This window comes from Ranitomeya variabilis, chromosome 7 (assembly GCF_051348905.1).
Source record: "Ranitomeya variabilis isolate aRanVar5 chromosome 7, aRanVar5.hap1, whole genome shotgun sequence".
Taxonomy (NCBI): Eukaryota; Metazoa; Chordata; class Amphibia; order Anura; family Dendrobatidae; genus Ranitomeya; species Ranitomeya variabilis.
In genome coordinates, this window is record NC_135238.1 from 213273726 (window position 1) to 213294499 (window position 20774).

The 20774-nt window shown below is 41.9% G+C and overlaps 1 protein-coding gene across 5 annotated transcripts in view; it reads right to left on the reverse strand.

The window, feature by feature from the left end:
* The window catches only part of SLC4A10 (solute carrier family 4 member 10), a 198911-nt gene that overhangs the window by 135876 nt on the left and 42261 nt on the right, over positions 1-20774 (reverse strand). Inside the window, exon 1 of one of the 5 annotated variants that reach the window (XM_077272836.1) lies at positions 13207-13796. The exons of 3 other annotated variants lie outside the window; for them this stretch is intronic. In XM_077272836.1, coding sequence (XP_077128951.1) covers positions 13207-13251 — 45 coding nt within the window. In that variant the 5' untranslated portion in view covers positions 13252-13796. Of the gene's footprint in view, positions 1-13206; positions 13797-20774 lie in introns of those variants that run through there. One more of the 5 variants, XM_077272838.1, reaches the window with a different exon arrangement.

Consider the following 20774-nt stretch of genomic DNA (forward strand, 5'->3'; position numbering starts at 1 on the left):
AGTAGAGACGGTAATATTTAGCAATCCATCTTCACTGAACCTAAGAGATCAGCTTGTTTCAATAGAGGAATCAGTTCCCATTAATGGGCAGAGGATGCTACACTAGGTGCTCCAATTTTTTAAGGCTCTGTTCTAGTTGGCAGCTCCACTTCTGTCCTGTGGTCGACAATAACAGAAAGCTTCCTGTGTTGGCACCTGAAGAGTCGCCCAGTGTAAAGGTTGTGGGTAACTAATTAATTTTAATAGATAAGCCAACCTCATTCTATATGTATTGACCATGACAAAGAAGGAGATTGGCTTAGTTAATGACCTGAAAATCAGAGCATCTGGAATAATTGTACTATATTAGTATGTTATAGAACTTAAAACTCATTTATGGATGGGTAGACCCAACCAATATGGTTCCATAGTGACATACGTCCTGTTAGTAGAATCACACAGACTAAATGAAGGCATATTAGCTCATTTACAGATACAACATATTGCATACTCATCTTGTTATAAAACTTTTTCTTCATGCATATTCGGCCAACGAAACTCTTCCACAAGTCCTACAAGTAGGGTAGGTCCTACAAGTAGGGTAGGTCCTACAAGTAGGGTAGGCGCTAGTGCGCTCATAATGTTAGTAGTGCCTAACATGCCATATGTGGTCTCGTTAATTCTTTCCTCACAATCCAGGCTAGACCGAAAGCCTAGGATTTATTGACACTTATCCTGGGACTACATGGGGAGACAGATTGTTGTATGTCACTGCTATGGGGCCACATTCAGAGCTACAACGTAACAAATCTCAAATAGTTGGAACTAGTTGGATTTTTGGCCACTTCCTTGTCATGGTCGTGGTATCTTTTCGGTCTCATTGTGACTCCTTCACTTGCATTATTCTGTGATGTGCTAAAGTCACCGTGTTGTCCCAGTCTTAATGGTACGTTTTTTGATGCAATGCACAAAATATACAGGTGCCCTGTTCAGTAAAAGTCAATGAAGGTGTTTGAAAATCCTCAGGTTTGTGCCTATGGGACCTTATTATGGTACAATGAAATATATGCCAGATAAAGCAAAGGAGTTTAGGGACACATTGAGATGTGGAAAGAGCGAGAACCATATACTATTCCCAGGTCACAGTAGTGGTGCTGCAGGCCAGGTTTGGAATATATAAGTGGATGTCAACAACTGCCTACTTTACTTTGCAGCTTGTGTTGTTTTATGTGAAGAATGCCCAAAAGCAAGCTTTACTCACAGACAAAAATTACTGATTGCTGGACTGGAAAAAAGTGACTACATAACTGAGAGAATAACAAAGAATAATAATGGATTGGATGTGAAATAGCTGACAGTTCATCATAGCCTTCAGCAAATACAAGACGGAGAAAAAGATGAGTTTCAATGGCACATGTGCCTACAAAAACCAAAACACATATAAAAGGCACTTACAGTATATTCTTAGGTGGAAATTATTAAGATTTGTCTTTAAATCATCTCATTTTCTACAATAAAATACAATGATCTATTACAGTTGTGTGAAAAAGTGTTTGCCCCCTTCCTGATTTCCTATTCGTTTGCATGTTTGTCACACTTACATGCTTCAAATCACCAAGCAAATTTAAATATTAGACAAAGATAATACAAGTAAACACTAAATGCAGTTTTTAAATGAAGGACTTTATTATTAAGGGAAAAAGAAAGCCAAACCTATAGGGACCTGTGTGAAAAAGCGATTGCGCCCCACCCCACTTAAAACAAAAATGATCTAAGGTTTATCACATCTTTGGGAAGCAGAGTTCAAATTTTCTAGCCACAAGCAGGTTTGATTACTGCAACAACAGTTCTCAATCAAGAAATCACTTAAATAGGACTTGCCTGACAAAGTGAAGTAGACCAAAAGATACCCAAAAACTAGGCATCATGCCGTGATCCAAAGAAATTCTGGAACAATCAGAAACAAAGTAATTGAGTTCTTTCAGTCTTTAAAAGGCTCTAAAGCCATTTCTCAAGCTTTGGTACTTCAGTGAACCACAAATGGTGAAAACATGGAAAAGTGGTGAACCTTCCCCGGAGTGGCCGGTCAAACAAAATTACCCCAAGTGCTCAGTGACGACTCAAAGAGGTCACAAAAGACCCCACAACAAAGAAATTACTGCAGGTCTCACTTGCCTCAGTTAAGCTTGGTGATTATGAAAACCACTGATGAGCAATAAGAACATAAAGTTCTCAATTTTGCCAGAGAACATCTTGATGATCGCAAAGATTTTTGGGAGAATACTCTGTGGACTGACGAGACAAAAGTTGAACTTTTTGGAAGGTGCATGTCCCATTTCATCTGGCGTAGAAGTAACACAGCATTTAAGAAAAGGAACATCATACCAACAGTAAAATGTGGTGGTTGTGTGATGGTCTGGGACTGTTTTGCGGCTTCAGGACCTGGAGAATTTGCTGGGGTAAAAGTAACCATGAATTCTGCTGTCTACTAAAAATTCCTGAAGGAGAATGTCCGGCCATCTGTTTGTGACCTCAAGCTGAAGCGCACTTGGGTTATGCAGCAGGACTATGATCCAAAACACATCAGCAAGTCCACCTCGGAATGGCTTAAGAAAAAACAAAATTAAGACTTTGGAGTGGCCTAGTCAAAGTCCTGACCTTAATCCGATGGAGATGCCGAGGCATGACCTTAAAAGGCTTGGAAACCCTCCCATGTGGCCGAATTACAACAATTCTGCAGAGATCATTGGACTCATCTCAACAGTGAACTGAAAGTGAATTATATATGTTTCATAAAAAGACCATTACTAATATTAAAAATGAACTTTTCATGATATGTACAGTTTTTAATACTTACACATTATCTATATTTACTGAAAACATCCATTTTTAGAATTTTATTTTATATCTTAATTATCTTTTAATTTTTCTAATTTTCCTTTTTGAACATACTCAATTCTGTATTTTTTACTAAATACTTCATCGTGTTACATATGTTAATTATATTATGTGTATTTAAACAGCGTCTTTGCACGCTTACAATACACTACCTGATGAAGGCTCCGATTCGGAGAAAACAACTGGTTTGTGATTTTGATCCTAAATTAAAAAAAAGGTACTTATTTTTAAAGAAATTGTCCACTACTTGCACAACCCCTTATCATACCCCATGCTTGGCCCTGATAAAATAAAAAAGCTTACTGTCATGATCCGGACCAGGTTTTGTATCTCCTTTCCCCAGTCTGGGCATTTCAGGAGTTAACTTTCTGCCTCATTTTGGTTTCAGGTCTGCTATTTCTCTGCTTTGTATCCTGCAAGCAGTATCAGTTATACTTCCTGCCTACTGCGTGAGTAGCTGCCTCTGGTGAAACCCTGATTTGTCCTGCTGCATTTAGCTGACCTTGCTCGTGTGTTCATTCCTCATCCCGCCCCGACTGTTTTCCCTTCGTGTCTGGATTCCCCGGTACTTGACTCGGCTTTGACACTGACCTGACTCTGTCTCTTCCTTCTGGTACTTCTGCTTCAGACTGGTACTGACCTCTTGGCTTTCCTCTGACTCCGTATGTGATTTTCCACTTGGTACTCTGCTACTCTTTGGTAGGCTTGTTTGACTATTCTGCTTCCACCTGGTGGTAGCCTTGCTGCAGTTTTGCTGGTCTGCTCTGAACAGGATTGCAGTCCTCTCTCCACCGTGCCGCTTCTTAGTGAAGTTTGCATTTATCTGCAGAGCTGCAGCGTGACACTTACACTCACCGCCGATGCCAGTACCATTCCAGCGGTGTCGGCACTTGCGTTTCCAGGGCTCTTGTGTGGTTGTTATGACACATTAGCCTGGCACCCAATCAGCACTGGAATCACTGTCCCCAAAAACATCTGTCCTCGTGAAAAACGAACATCAAGAGGAAGTCAGGGCTGCGGCTACTCTCACTACAGAGACAGTGATACAGGTGCTGATTGGGTGCCAGCCTCACATGTTATAACAACCGCACAAAAGCTCAGGAATGCGAGTGCTGGCACCACTGGAACGGCGCCGGCACAGGAAGGGAGTATAAGCTTTTTATATTTTTGATCCCAAAGACTTAGATCGTGAAGAGTTGTCCTAATAGTGGACAACCACCTTAAATTACTGCATCCTCCCTAATGTTATTGTCAGTGCACCAACATAACCTCTATTTTTTATCTTTCAGGTTCCTTTGGTGTACCACGGATACTGCCTGGTGAAGCACCTCACTACCTAAGTCATTTTAGCGCCATCATTCCCACCTAATAAATTGCATGTACGGCAGAATGGGCTAGTGACCAACTACTCACCAGAGGAATGTAGTAAATACTCAGCTGTCTTTTTTGGATCCTTCCTCAAAAACTGTCTGTGGAAACATCTCTGACTTTAAGGCACCTCCTCTGTGTCACACGAGCATTATTATTTTTGGATCGGGGAAAGTCAACTGGTACTGTTATTGGGGCTCTCTCTTCTAAGGGTACGCCCGTCTGCACTTGCAGGTGGGTGTAAACATACAAAAGTCACTTTGTCACAGGTCTATATAAATATATTTGACATGTGCTGATTCCTCTGAAAACTTACGAGTCAGAGAGCTACTGTTATGTTACTTGTAGTGTAGATTGTTACTATATGATACTTTCTAACATTCATCAATTTCCCCTGAAGAAGCAAGATCAAAAATGCGAAACGCGCATTGGGGAGCGTGTCGTGTGGTAACTCTGCATAGTGAAAGCCATCATGCATAAGGGCATGTTTGCCAGATACATATAAATAGGTACATGTACTAAATTTTTTGTACATATGTTATGGAGGTTATGACCACTGTTTCTATTATTCTGAAACTCTAGAAGTTGATGTCTATTGTACCCATCTGATAATGCAATATGCACTGCTTTGTAGTCAATGTTATGTTTTTTTTGTCGTCCTACGTTTTTTGGCTCGCTTAACACTTTGAACACGTTTAATCTAAGAAATAACATTTTAAACATTTTATAACAAATAAAAACTTTTTTTCATGCAATTGTTGTGGAGTTGCTAATGGTGGTGGTTGCCAAAGAACAGTGAATAATCTGTCATTTTGCTATGCATCCAGAGGGTTTGAATCTTTCTAAAGTCATCAATAGTTGGAAAAAGAGAAATTAGAATATGTACTGACAGGAATTTCACTTCAAGGCCAAGTAACAGAATGTACTCATGGAAACTAATACATTACAATACGGTGAATACATTCCAGCAGATTAAGCTGGGTTTTGTGCAAGTGAAAAGGTAAACTGCGTCTGCTTCTAAACTAATATATCCGACTGTTCCTATTAAATAAAGATTGTAAGCCGGATAAGCAGATGGGAGAAAATGCTAAATTACAAAATATCAGGCACAACTTGGAAACTAAAAGTTTCATTAAAATATTAGAAGATTTAAAGTTGTTCGTAATAATAGGAATAGGAGGGAATCTGTGAATACGGTTTGGTACATGTTATGGGGTACAGTGAGCCCGCATACTGGACATAGTTTATGAATAATGGATCTAAATAGGTTTCTCATTTTTCAATGGCTGAATGCAGTAGTGAATGCACTTACGGCTCATTCTATGAACAGGACCCAACCAGAGCTGAAGGCTAACGTCCACTTACTGAAGAGTCTGTAGACCCCTCTGTTGATGACAATTAGGGGTGATTAAATGGCATGTGAGAAGACTGTAAAACTGCTTTAGGTCTTGTATGCTTTAAAGGGGTTGTCCAATTACAATAAAATATACTTACTTTTTTTTTAAAGGGGTTGTCCACTACTGGACGAAACCCTTCTTAAATGATTAAGCCTCCCCCAGATAAATGAACAAAAGAAAAAAAACACATACTCACGTCCCAAACCAGTGTTGCTCCAGCGATGTTGGAGTTCTGTCTTCTGGTTGTCATGTGACATTGACTAAAGTCAATTAATGTCCTCTGATTGGCTGCAACCATCACACTTCCATCAGAACTGTTCTGTCTGACGGACCTGTGAAGGCTGCAGCCAATATCTGACGGAGCTGTGAAGGCTACAGCCGATATCTGACGGAGCTGTGACGGCTGCAGCCGATATCTGACGGAGCTGTGAAGGCTACAAACGATGCCTGACAGAGCTGTGAAGGCTGCAGCCGATGTCTCACATAGCTGTGAAGGCTACAGAAGACGTCTGATGGAGCTGTGAAGGCTCCGGCCAATGTCTAATTAAACTGTGAAGGCTACAGCCGATGTCTGACAGAGCTGTGAAGGCTACAGCCGATGTCTGATGCAGCTGTGAAGGCTACAGCCGATGTCTGATGAAGCTGTGAAGGCTACAGCCGATGTCTGATGAAGCTGTGAAGGCTACAGCCGATGTCTGACGAAGCTGTGAAGGCTGCAGCCAATGTCTGATGAAGCTGTGAAGGCTATAGCCGATGTCTGAAGGAGCTGTGAAGGCTACAGCCGATGTCTGATGCAGCTGTGAAGGCTACAGCCGATGTCTGACGGAGCTGTGAAGGCTACAGCTGATGTCTGACGGAGCTGTGAAGGCTACAGCTGATGTCTGATGAAGCTGTGAAGGCTACAGCCGATGTCTGATGCAGCTGTGAAGGCTACAGCTGATGTCTGACAGAGCTGTGAAGGCTACAGCCGATGTTTGACGAAGCTGTGAAGGCTACAGCCGATGTCTGACGAAGATGTGAAGGCTACAGCTGATGTCTGATGCAGCTGTGAAGGCTACAGCCGATGTCTGACGGAGCTGTGAAGGCTACAGCCGATGTCTGACGGAGCTGTGAAGGCTACAGCTGATCAGAGACAATGTTGACAGAATGTCCCATGGCCGCCAGGAGACAGAGTCCACGCTGCAGGACTTGTGACAGTCCGAGAGTTTTGAGAGGTGAGTATATGAGTTTTTTTGGGTGGGTTGGAGCGGGGGTAGACTTAGCAATTAAGAAGGATATAAAAATAGTATTTTATGCAACATAACTGACTGACTCATTTCTATTGACACCTTTGTAACATAGTAACATAGTTAGCAAGGTCGAAAAAAGACATGTGTCCATCCAGTTCAGCCTATATTCCGTCAGAATAAATCCCCAGATCTACGTCCTTGTAAAGAACCTAATAACTGTAATATCCAATATTGTTACGCTCCAGGAAGACATCCAGGCCTCTCTTGAACCCCTTGACTGAGTTCGCCATCACCACCTCCTCAGGCAAGGAATTCCAGATTCTCACTGCCCTAACAGTAAAGAATCCTCTTCTATGTTGGTGGAAAAACCTTCTCTCCTCCAGACGCAGAGAATGCCCCCTTGTGACCGTCACCTTCCTTGGTATAAACACATCCTCGGAGAAATATTTGATTGTACTATATTAGTAGGTTGTACAACTATTTTATTCTCATTCCAGTGTCTTTTTTCAGTTAAACAACCGTTTTAAGTCCAAGTCTTCAGCTCTAACTAGTCATAATTACCATTGTCTACAAAACGATCCACTCTTGTTAATGATGGTGATGAAAACACAATCTTGGAATAGTAATATACAATATTTCTGAACTGTAACAAGTTAGGTGATCATCCTCTTAGGCAATTCTGAGTGAAAAGATAGAGGTCCCTCATTTAGACCGTCATCTATCAGTCACAGTGAAGAATGGATACAAAGATCATATTTCACTGCGAAAGCTACCCAACCTTTCCATGCATTATGCCAGCAGCCCATCGAAGTCCATAGATCAGAGTAACATTTCATTCCCCCTGTGCGAGCGCTGTCGCTCCAGGGAAAGTGGGCACTTCAGGCTTCCTGTTACAGATTACTCACTGATTGTTGGGTGTCTTGTAGAGTTGTTGGATTCTATGAAAAAGGCATTGATAAAACAGACAAAAATAGAATAGAATAGAATAGAATAGATAGAATAGAATAGAATAGAATAGAAAGATGGAAGCATGAAAGGAGGAAAAAAGAGAAAAATATACAAGAGGGATGAAGAGAAGGAACAAGGGGAAGAATCTCCAACGCTAAAGATTCTGGGATCTATAAGTAATTCAGCAGCAGATAAAATCTCGTCTCCATGCTGCAGGGTTTTTATACCTCTAATTTTTAATATAAGTTATGTTATATTCCACAGTCCTCCTGCTCAGACTTCTAACAGTGCACTAAAGTACAATTCTTTTTTTCATGAAACAAAGAATAATGAAAAACTCGCTCAGTTCCAAGGTTAGAGCCAACTTCTATAACCCTCATCGTCACCCTTTGTACTGATGAGATACGAAAAGATATGAGCAGAATTTATGCTGAAGCCGCTGAGGGTCATTGTGATCACAATATCACATCCACGGCCGAGCTTATACCAGAAACTAAAGCTGAGAATTTCATAAATGTTAAATGATTTAGTTGTGTTGTTGGTTCTTCAGTCCTTCACTTAGAGTGTTCGCATTTAATAACGTAATCTAATTTCTGGGTAAAATCTAGATGTCATAGTCAGACGAGGTACTGACGGATCCAGAGATTCAGAAGAAGAGAAGGTTGTATGGTCCAAAATAGGTCAAGGTGGCTTATCCCCCAAAACATTAAGACTACGCTTCCACCATGACATTTTAGGGCGTTTTTGACGCTGTGTATTTTTGCTGTGCCGAAAACGCAACGTCTTACAGTTCCAGCAAAGTGGATGAGATTTATAGAAATCTCATGCTTCTTCTTTTTAAGGCAGGTTAACCAGACCTGCGGTGCGTGTTTCAAATCCGCAACATGTCAATTTCTGTTGCGGGTACGCTGAGTTTTCTGTGCGGAATTTCTCCATAGACTTGTATTAGGTGCAAAAAATCCACAGGTAAAAAACGCACATGCGTTTTAAGTGTATTTCTGCTGTAGAAACGCATCAAAAACACATGTAATCTGCACTAAGTATATCAATAACGCTTTGTCAATGCCAAATACAAGGAAGTATCAAAAACAAAGCAGCTTTATTTAAAGAATGGCCAACCCAAAAGAGTCAAAAAAACAGAGTCAAAAACGCGATAAAATGCATGTTAAAAAATGCTCGAGAAAAACGCAATGAGAAACTGCAAGCAACCTAATTTACATAATAGGTGCAGAAATTCTAAACATTAAAAACTCAACAAAAGCTCGTCATGGGAACGTGGCCTACGACTGTCTCATTGGTGTTTCCAAATGTTTTTGGCCGATTCATCAATTGCAACATTTCAATAATTTGCTAAATGTTTGCACAAATGATCTACCCCTGGAACTTTGTCTCTACAACCTTTCTTAAAGAACACATAAGCACATTGCCTTCTATCTATATCATCTCTCCATACAGACAAGAGTTATTGATGAATGATTTCACATCTGTAGAAAGAAAAGCGGGTCCTTCGATGTAACAACCCTCCTCGAGGACTGATCTTCACCCCGAGATATTACAGAACAAGTTTCAAATATCAATTGGTAAAGAATAAGCTAATACACATCGTTTTTGCTTTTGTATGGAAATTACGGGGGAGATTTACTAAGTAAAATGTACCTAAAAATGTCATTATGTATTTTGGATGCATCATTCCACCTAGAAGACAAACAGTTACTAAAGGAACCCGGCACTGAGCAGCAGAGGAATAATGACTGCGGTCGCAGGAGGCGCCACTGGCTTCCTACACGGCCTCGTACACGGCTCTCGCTAACCATAGGCTGCTTAGGACCAGTGGTCGGGAGCGGCCATCACTGTCCCCGCACAGGTCGTGCAATGACTGAATTGCATCTCGCTGTGTGCAGGACCACGTACAACAGGCAGTAGAGAGAGGATCCAGCCATAAATGCACAAGTTACATAAGTTTCAAAAGTTTTGAGATTTTTTCTTTGTTGGCAAATAGGGAACACTACCAAAAGGAACAAGTCTTAATGACCTTGATGACCTATCTGTAGAAGCTTAAAGAGGTTGTCAGTGACGTTAACATTGATGGCCTATGCTTATGATGGGTAATCAATACCTTACCATGGGGGGGTGACATCCAGTGCCCCCGCTGATCAGCTGCTCCTGGTGTCAATAGGCGGAACTGCTCAGTTGTGGAGCTGCACAGCTTCGTTGAATGTAGAGTGGCTGCGCCTGGGTACTGCACGTCCAACCCATACTGATTTGAATAGGGGGTGACCTCATGTAAGAAAATCACATACTTGTGGTCACGCTTCCTGCCTGCTCCCAGCACTTGTCTTGGCATTGTGTATGCTGAATTACCCGGCCGCGGCTACTATACCTTGTCGAAGCTGTGAAGCTCCATGACTGAGTAGTTCCCGCCGCCGTCAAAACAGCTGATCAGCGGGGGGTGCTGCATGCCCACCAATAATGCATTGATTACCTATAATAAGGAGAGGCCATCAATGTTGCAAACAACCTCTTTAAGCTGCATGCACACAAAGATAATTGTGAACGAGCGTTTCTAAGAAAGCTGCCGATGAACCAGTAATCTAGCAAAGCGTTCGTTCATAGGGGGTGAAATGATCTTTGGTGCAGCTCAAAAGATCATTGTTCTCGGCGGTGCATTGTCCTGGGTAATCAGGCTGCTGAGAAAGATGATACCACCGTTATCAGTGTGAGACATGTAGATCAGGAGAGCAGACTGTCAGTCATTACATGTCTCTCACTGGTAACGCCCCCTTTCATTTATAATAAGCTCTGGAGGCAGATTCTCAGGGAGATCTACGTCCGGCCCATAGATCTTAACAGCTCATTTACATATTAAGAAAAACGTAGATTTCTCTGCAATAACACATCAGATCGCCGATATCAAGATATCATTTTATTCAGCTTTACATGACCTACATCCCCATATAGACGGCTTAGGAGGGTAGATCCTACTCATTGATTCCCTTTAATGGAAGACATTATTACCATATGAAGGGAAGCATTACTTTGTATGAGGAGCCCTATTACCTTGTGAACAGACCCTTGGGCTTCATTCAGACATCCATTTTGTTTTACATACAAAAAAAAACACAGTTTTTCATAATTTTGCTGGATACAATTTTCCTCCATTTTTGTGTCTGTGTGGTAATTTTTACTATCAGTTTGTGGCATCACATGCAAAAATAAAGACATTTTCAAGCTTCTCTTACCAAGTAAACAGTAACAAAACAGACAACAGTGGGAAGACACAAACATGGAACCTGAATGGTATCTGCATTTTCACAAACCAATTCACTAAGTGAGTCTGATCGGCGAATTGGATCAAAAACTAAGGGCTGCAATTTTTTTTTATCTGCACTGACCCCGCAAAAAAAACCAGACATGTGAACAAGTCTATAGATGGTAATGGGTACACGTGAAATGTTGTAATGTTCTACACATGAAAAATACAGGTGTCTGAATAAGACCTAACTGTAAGGATTATTATGGAGCCGAGTCAAAAAGTCTGGAAAATTTGCATCAAGGAGTTTTCGCTGGAAGGATGCTTTATGGTGGTCTGGGCTGGTGGGACGTGAGTAACTGTAAGCAGAGACTGCTTGCAGTCATCACAACAACCCAAAATAAACATTACTATTTTGTACCTTCTTTTGGCCTTCTGCCCCTATTATTCACCTATGTAAGTCCCAGTTTCACACAACCGACTATCCAATGACACACATGCCATAATTCCCTATTTTGTAACATGTATTGTTTAATATGTTTAGTCACTACTAGCTTTTGGAGCAGAATATTGAACATTTCCCTCCTCAGACAGCCATAATGTATATTTTAGCATCTGTATTTGGGTAGATGCAGATTCCAACAAGATTGATTTCCTTGGGGATCTACAGTAATTTAATTTCCAATAATGGCCGAGGTGCCCAGGCACGAGAGGTAGATTAAAGCATCATCTTTTATTTATTCCATCCGTTTATGGGTATGTGCGCTTGTTGAGTACTGTCCCGCGGATTTTTCTGCACTAAAAATGCGTTTCTGTTCAACATTCACAATTTTACTTGCATTTTTTAATACGTTCATTTAATTTTGGTGAAAAACAGCATGTGCACGAGATTACTGAAATCTCATTCGTTTCGCTGGTGCTGTAAAACGTAGCACTTTTATGCACGAAAAACACACTGAAAAGACAACGCAAGTACTCAAAGTGCGCACAAGCCCTAAAACCTCGGTCAGGAGGTCGTTTTTTTAGGCCAATATATTGTCCGTATGCTCAACGGATAACACACTGATCCGAAAATAGCCAGTGTGCCTGTTCAGACCAATGATGGTCGGTAAAAAAACCAAAAAAAAAATCGCACCATGCACTAATCTGTCTGATCTACGGACCGGACTAGTGTATGTTGATAGCAGACGGCTCCTGCGCTGCGCTCGTCAGTTTTGCAAAATCAGAGGCAATCACGTGTGCAATTTGTAGACGCGACTGGCGCACGTTTTAGTTCTGCCATCCGAATCCGGTCTTGCAGACAATAATAGTAGCAAAACAACGTAGAAACGTTTTGGCCATATGGCCTTTATCAAACGAGATGAGCATAGACATGCAATAGATAATCTATTTTCTGCTCTAATTTCTGTTCAAAAAGGGACTGTAAAATGGATAAAATGGATAAAATGGACGACAAAACGCAATCACAAGTCAAGACCTTGATTAATTGTATAACAGTGTCATATTTATATAACAAAAATATATAAATATAATTTTATAATATAATAAATAAATATATATATAATAAATATTATATAATTATCTAAAATAAAATATATAATATGAAACAATGGTTCAGAAACAGAAACGTTCCGACAATGACTGTTAATATCAATATGTATAATGAATGAGCGACGCCATCACCGGTCTGGCACCTAACACAACGTGACAGACTTGGCGATGTTTGAGCATGCATTAGTTAACACTGTTATGACGAGAGGGCTGTAACGGGGTGACCTAGTAACGAAAGTATCACCTAAATATTCCAGAAAAAAAAAATAGGTCTCCCATCAAATGTCATAATAAGTGGATCAGCCAAGCAAGTCGTCATCTGACCTTTAATCTCCATATTTTTACCTGTTTACATTTACTAATGAACAAACCGTAAATATTTAATATATTTAATTACACATTTTCAATAGATATATTATATGTGAATTTTGTTTATTTTTACATTTATCATTGCATTTTAATATTTACACCCCCCTATGTCTAATATATTACACCTGTAACGGCCTGGGAAATTTCATAATGTAATAAAAAAAAAAAATAAAGTGACATGAAAAAAAAAAAACAGCTAAAATCCAATAGGCCTTACCTGGTGACACAGCGCCTGGAACACGTCATTGCCTGCAGACAGCATGGCTCCACTAATACCAGAAGCCTCTATCAATTGTATTTGTAATCTCCGTACAATGTCCGAGACCCATTTATCTTCCTATTGTTGTGAGATTTCATAGAAATAAATAAAAAAAATGTGAAAACAAAAAAAAATTGTGTTCGTATGTGACTTGGCCTTAAAAAAGATCTGCGCTGCGAAGCCCCCCGATATCTGCTCGGTGGTAACGTTAATGCTTTCTGAACAGGGTCGGCTTAGTGCCCAGAGCTACGCAGCCTCGGCCAACGAGAGCATCTCTCAGCTCGTCACTGTCACAGGAAAATCCATCTTGCTGCCATGGATTTATTTTCCTTCTATCTCTGTTATACCCAAACCAAAAGGAAGTCAAGATTCACTGGTCAGCTGGTAAAAAAAATAAAAAAAATCTGCCAAATCAAAATTAACATTACCCTGAGGATTTACAGATTAGAGGGGTGAAAAAGAAGACGACGGTCCAGTGGAATACGACAAATCTAAAAGTAAAAGTGTTGCTGCCCCCCTCCCCTCTGCTTTTTACGTGATGTTCTGTCATGGAGCTGAATGGTGAATTTCTTTCTGTGTGACAGATGCTCGCTCATGTAACATGGGCCCTCCCCCACTCACATCCCATACTGCTGGCAGGCCGCAATGACTAACAGCATGTGTCGCCAGAACGGGAAGAACAGGGAAAGTGCAGATATGTAGGGTAAACTGAGAGTAAAAATGCGACACAATACAATGCAGTCAACCATTTCTAGGATGCATCTCACCTTATCTACCCTCCTCAACAAGGAAATTGCAACCCCAAGAAGGAAAAGTGGTGGAATTCTGGAAATCACCGGATGGGTAGAAATGTTACAGATGTGCAAATGGTGAACAAATGGAAACAAAATGTTCAAAATATCTCGGTTTATTCAGTATCGAGTATGAGCAGAGATCACCGGATGGGTAGACATGTTACAGATGCGGAAATGGTGAAAAAATGGAAACAAAAAGTTCAAAATATCTCGGTTTATTCAGTATCGAGTATGAGCAGAAATCCAAGCAGAATTGGATGTTATTAATGAGGTTATTAATGTTTGTCTGAGGAATGATCTGCCACATTGAATGCACTTGGGCAAATCATCAAGATCCGCTGCTGGCAGCAACCTTTGGAATTCCTGGCCATTGATGTCCCAGATGTGTTCGATGGGACACAAGTCTGGAGAAGCTGCAGGCCATGGTAGCACATTAAAACCACACAGTGTGCTCACAGTAGAAGGAGCAGCATGCAGAATGGGTTTGTTATGTAGAAACATGGTTCTTTGGATACTCTGGAGAAATTTCTATACATTGGTTCCAGCACCAAATGTAATGCCAACTTGTAAACGTACCTGGAATGAAGATTAGAGGGTCCAGCTATCATATATTATGTCACCCGACGCCATAATTCCGGGAGCAAAACCGGTGTGACATTCCCTCGTGAAGGCCTGCCCCCCTAGACATTGGGCTGTCATCGGCTAAACCTGCATATATTAACGAGTTCAGCCAACAGTCTAAAGGTACCTTCACACATAACGATTTCGTTAACGATATCGTTGCAACGTCACGCTTTTTTGTGACGTAGCAACGATCCCGCTAACGATCTCGTTATGTGTGACAGCGACCAACGATCAGGCCCCTGCTGGGAGATCGTTGGTCGATGGGAATGATCAAGACCTTTTTTTGGTCGCTGATCACCCGCTGTCATCGCTGGATCGGCGTGTGTGACGCCGATCCAGCGATGTGTTCACTTATAACCAGGGTAAACATCGGGTTACTAAGCGCAGGGCCGCGCTTAGTAACCCGATATTTACCCTGGTTACCATTGTAAAAGTAAAAAAAAAAAAAAAAAAAAGACACTAGATACTCACATTCCGATGTTTGTCATGTCCCTCGCCGTCAGCTTCCCGCACTGACTGTCAGTGCTGGCCGTAAAAAGAGCACAGCGGTGACGTCACTGCTGTGCTCTACTTTACGGCCGGCGCTGACATAGTCAGTGCGGGAAGCTGACGGCGGGGGACATGACAGACATCGGAATGTGAGTATCTAGTGTTTTTTTTTTTTTTTTTTACTTTTACAATGGTAACCAGGGTAAATATCGGGTTACTAAGCGCGGCCCTGCACTTAGTAACCCGATGTTTACCCTGGTTACCCGGGTGCTGCAGGGGGACTTCAGCATCGTTGAAGACAGTTTCAACGATGCCGAAGTCGTTCCTCTGATCGTTGGTCGCTGGAGAGAGCGGTCTGTGTGACAGCTCCCCAGCGACCACACAGCGACTTACCAACGATCACGGCCAGGTCGTATCGCTGGTCGTGATCGTTGGTAAGTCATTTAGTGTAACGGTACCTTAACAGACAGATGATAATGGGAGATATAAGGATCTGGCATATCTGATTTCGGACTGCTTGTCCTTTTGTTCCCTAAGAGATGAGTCACCATAAAAAATATCTGGCAAGCGTCACTCATAGAGAGCACAGGAGCGCTCGGAGTGCTCCTGTGTTTGGCAGAGATGGCCGAGATGACTGCAGGACCAATGATCGATCACCTGAACCATCGTTTGGCCAGGGACGGATATATTATTGGTGCAACCACAGGGGTCCAAGATGCTAAAGGGCCCATATTTACCTCCAAATCAGGTGCAATTTAGCATTTATAAAGCTCTGTTCTTGCACAGGGGCCCTTTTCTGTTGGTGTCCGCGAGTGCGTTTGGCAAACAGCTATCCGAAGAGTATGGGGGACTTTAGGCAACAAAAGCTTTTTCTTTTTTAGCCATTATATATCATCTAATTCTAGTGCGTTATCGTAGATCCAACTAATCATGATGGTGCTGAATTGTGAAGTGCACTAAGGGGACCGATAAAGAAACAACGTGTTCGGTACTCACATGGCACCCACTCTCCACAGAAATGGGAGGGTGCTAATGAGTCATATAATGTGACCTGATGTCTCACGTACTCACGTCATTCACACTATCATGTGACCTATTAACACACAGCGCTTGTCCCCCTGATTAGCAACGCGTCACATGAGGACGTGAAAGGTGCATCATGCTGTAATGGTGGAGAGGAGCCGTCTAGGAGCGGATACATGACTTTAGAGTGCAGGAGAGTCCCCATCTCCAAGATCCTATCCCAATATGTAGTGGGTGCATTAATAATATTATTACTCTCCCTGCCCTGCTCCCTTTGAGTGACAGGTCCCTCCCTATACACATAGGGAGAGACTAAGAGTCCTGTTGATTAAGGAGAACTGAGTAAGGAGAAGCCACATGTACAGTATGCTTTCTCTGAAACGATGGAACACTTCATGGTAAAACAAACCAGGCTAAAATAACACCGCCGGACTCTGAATCATGCTGCCAATGGCTCGGGGAGCATGAGGGACCTGTCAGGTTCCCTATAAGGGACCTGTACTCTGGTAAGGAACTACTGAACCCAAAGCTTGCCGACCATGTGTGATCCTGCTGAGATTTGCCGTTTCCCAAATTCTGATGAGCTATAGGTTGGGGATCAGGAGTCTAGCAAATAGCTTTGAGAAAATGAAATCACTCTTTATTGCAAAGTAATAGATTTTCCAAAAATCTTCATATTAGTGTCTTCACATGAGAAAAAAAAAAAACCAAACCCCTGTCACAGAAATTTTCATAACAAATCTGCAATGTGGGGAATTAGACTAATGAAATTAATCAGGCAGGATCAGCGTTTCTTACATTTCTCATAGCTTTGATTTATACGGCTTTGATTTAGCTTTAACACATTTTTAACAAATTTTAGCCAGAAAATATTTCTGTTGACAGCTGATAGTTATTTGGGTGTTAAAATAAGTTATTAATATGATAATTAGTGACAACGAATCAATCGCATTTTACACTCTACATTTACATAAGCCACAGATGAAGCAAGCAGTTTTTGGCATCAACAGTCTTTGAGCTCTGAAATACCAATGTGGGGATCGGTGCGTTACAAGGCTTTTTTTTGCCTTTTTTTTTATAGTAATAGATCACAATTGTTGATGACGTTCTTATCGCATATTTCAGTCTTCAACCAAGCTGACCTCAGTTTTTGAGCATTCTTATCACACTATATTTTCATAAATTAAGGAAATAAAAAAAGTGCAAAGCCATAAAAGTGTGTGATTTAGACTTCAGTATTTTTGTCAGTAATATTGATTGTGCGTTCCTTTAAAGGGGGAGGGAAGCCTTACCATCATGCTGCATTTCAGCTGCTATGTTATGCTGTAATATTATCTGGTACTGTTAGATGGCTTTGTTACAGCAAATGACAGCAATAGGTTATACAAGGAGCTGCTAGCGGGAAGTGAATTAGTGTGTGGCTGAAGCCACATTGGAGGCAGTGGTTCCTGGTTGCTCAAGAAAAAAGAGAACTAAGCTGGGAGCATGGAGTGGCTTTTGAAGAAAGGATCTTACAAAGGAAGATAAGTCTGGTAAGCTGCTACAGAAAGGCATGATATTGGTGAATTGATTGCTGCAGTCTTCAGTTCAATCCCATGAGACATGCCTTAGAGCAGTGTTCCCCAACTCCAGTCCTCAAGAGCCACCAACAGGTCGTGTTTTCAGGATTTCCTTAGTATGGCCCAGGTGATGGAATTGTCGCCTGTCTAGATGATGGAACTCTCACCTGGGCAATACTAAGGAAATCCTGAAAACATGACCCGTTGGTGGCTCTTGAGGACCCAACTTGGTGAACAACTCCAGTCCTCAAGAGCCACCAACAGGTCGTGTTTTCAGGACTTCCTTAGTATGGCCCAGGTGATGGAATTGTCGCCTGTCTAGATGATGGAACTCTCACCTGGGCAATACTAAGAAAATCCTGAAAACATGAACCGTTGGTGGCTCTTGAGGACCCAACTTGGGGAACAACTCCAGTCCTCAAGAGCCACCAACAGGTCGTGTTTTCAGGATTTCCTTAGTATGGCCCAGGTGATGGAATTGTTGCCTGTCTAGATGATATACTAAGGAAATCCTGAAAACATGACCCGTTGGTGGCTCTTGAGGACCGAACTTGGTGAACACTTCCTTATAGAATGAAAGGCGTGTGGAAGAATATAGCATGGACATTAAAAAAACACGAGGACAGTGGGGTGAAGTGTTAAAGACAAAAATGTCAGAGAATTGTCATAGAAAGAGGGGACTATAGATAGGGACGAAGAGCTCCAAAGATGTCTGAGAGGCGTGGTGCACCAAAGATAGAGTGTTACCACTGAAAGATAATCAATAACATGACAAGAAGATGTATTATTCACTATGGTGGTTGACGTCACCCATGGATGGAGGAAACTCTAAGAGACGGTGTGAGCTGGGTGAGAACGTCAACACTAAAATAGATGGAATTGGAGAGATGCTTTGGGCTGTGTAGAAACTTTAACAATATGAGTTGCCAATAATTTGTAAGCTGTATAAGACCACAGCTCTGAAAACAAAAGAAAAACTGGAGGTGCTCAGTAGCAATTCTGCAAAAAATAATGTCTTATTGGTCACAAAGCCCCATGGAAGCACATGGAAGCCCTATACAGAATTGCTAGTGTAACCCCACAAGAACAGGCTGTGACAAGAGGGTAGTCTTCCAGAGACTGACAGCTCTTTGAAGAGCAAGTAAATGATGGCAGCCACTTCCAGTGCAAGCTGACATTTTGTAGAGAAGTGGAGTATTAAGTGAAAGCTTCCATATTACAAACCCCATCTCTACTCCCCCTCTCCATCCAACATTGGCCATCAACTTAATCTCAAGTCGTCTTAAGCTTCAACCACATTTTACCTCTTATTCAGCCCAGCAACATGTTCCTTGGTGGCTGTCTAGGCCCAGAACTTGCTGTACACACTTACACAGGACACCAAAACCCACATTTTGAGAAGGTCCTCCTCAGCCAGAGCACCATAACAATGAAACCACTGTCTTTCTCCTACAGAATGACATCCAGGAACATTGTTACTGGCATCATAAACTAATACAGGAAAGACAACATAGACAGTTCACCGCCTCTTTCTTTAGTGGTTAGATAGTGCCAATACTGTGATGTGAAAAACAGTAGTGCTCTACAATTATTTCCTTGCAAGCATTGCTTATGGAGCCACCATACAGCAGAACATGGTGTACCTAAATGTTCATAGCAGGGAACCTACAGAACATCAGGGACCATCTCTAAGGCTAGGTTCACATTGCGTTAGGGCAATCCGTTTAGCGCATAGCGCTAGCGGGTTGCGCTAACGCAATGCTTCCCTAGGGTCCGCGTTCGGTGTCCCCGCTAGCGCAGATCCCCGATCTGCACTAGCGAGGAACGGACCTCGGGCGCGCCGCGGACACTGCAAGCAGCGTCCGAGGTCCGTCACTCAAATGACGCGACATCGCTAGCGCACGCCCAATGTGGGCGGGCGCTAGCGACGCGCTCATCATTACAGGCTATGGCGGCGTTAACGGACTACGTTAACACCGCGTTATGCCGCGGTGTAACGTAGTCCGTTAAACGCGGTCACATAACGCAATGTGACCCTAGCCTAATCCCACACAGTCTCAGGATCTGTACACAACATTGCCTTAGTATTGTTAGGTTTATGAATTAGCTATAATAAAAGCTACAAATTTGGGAACGTGGAGTCTTAGTGTAGTCTTGCTTACATACGTAGATTTTCTGGAGTAGTTGAGTAGAGGAGTGAAGTTCCCTCTTCGTGTTGAATCATTTTGATGATATTGAGCTTAATCTAGCATCAAGTAATTCACTGACTCTAGAATACCATTATGCATGAAAAATATTCCCAGAAATGTCATTTATAGTAAAAAAAATCCATGAGGGTTCTACAGTAGTGTAGGAATTTGACTTCCGGAAAGTACAGTTGAAACCAGAAGTTTACATACACTATATAAAAAGACACATACGCTTGTTTTTCTCAATATCTGACATGAAATCAGAATAAACCTTACCCGTTTTAGGTCAATTAGGATTACCATAATTATTAATATTTGCCAAATGGCAGAATAATGAGAGAGAGAATGTTTTAAGGGTATGTTTCCACGTTCAGGAAACGCTGTGTGTTTGACGCTGCGTAGAGCCGCAGAGTCAAACACGCAGCGTCCAGATGTTATAGCATAGTGGAGGTGATTTCAGGAAATCCCGTCTCCACTATGCATTAAAAGACGCATGCGGCAGAGCCGCGGAAACGGACATGCGGCGCGTCTTTTCAGAATGCAGCATGTCCTTACAATGCTGAAACAACGCAAGAACAACGCAGGTGACCTGCCAGTGACCTCAGGTGCAGATTTGGTCAGGATTTTACCAGAGCAAAATCCTGACCAAATCCTGATGCAATCCTGAAGTTCCAAGTAATCACTGCACTCATGTAGTTAAAGTTGCAAACATCAAAGGTTTTATTAAACTTGAATCAGAGAAAATGGTGCTTGGCAAATATTCGCTGATTCAAGTTTAATAAAACCTTTGATGCAAGGAAGATGACGACATCGCATGTAGATGGGAGGTGCCGGACCCGGACCTGAGA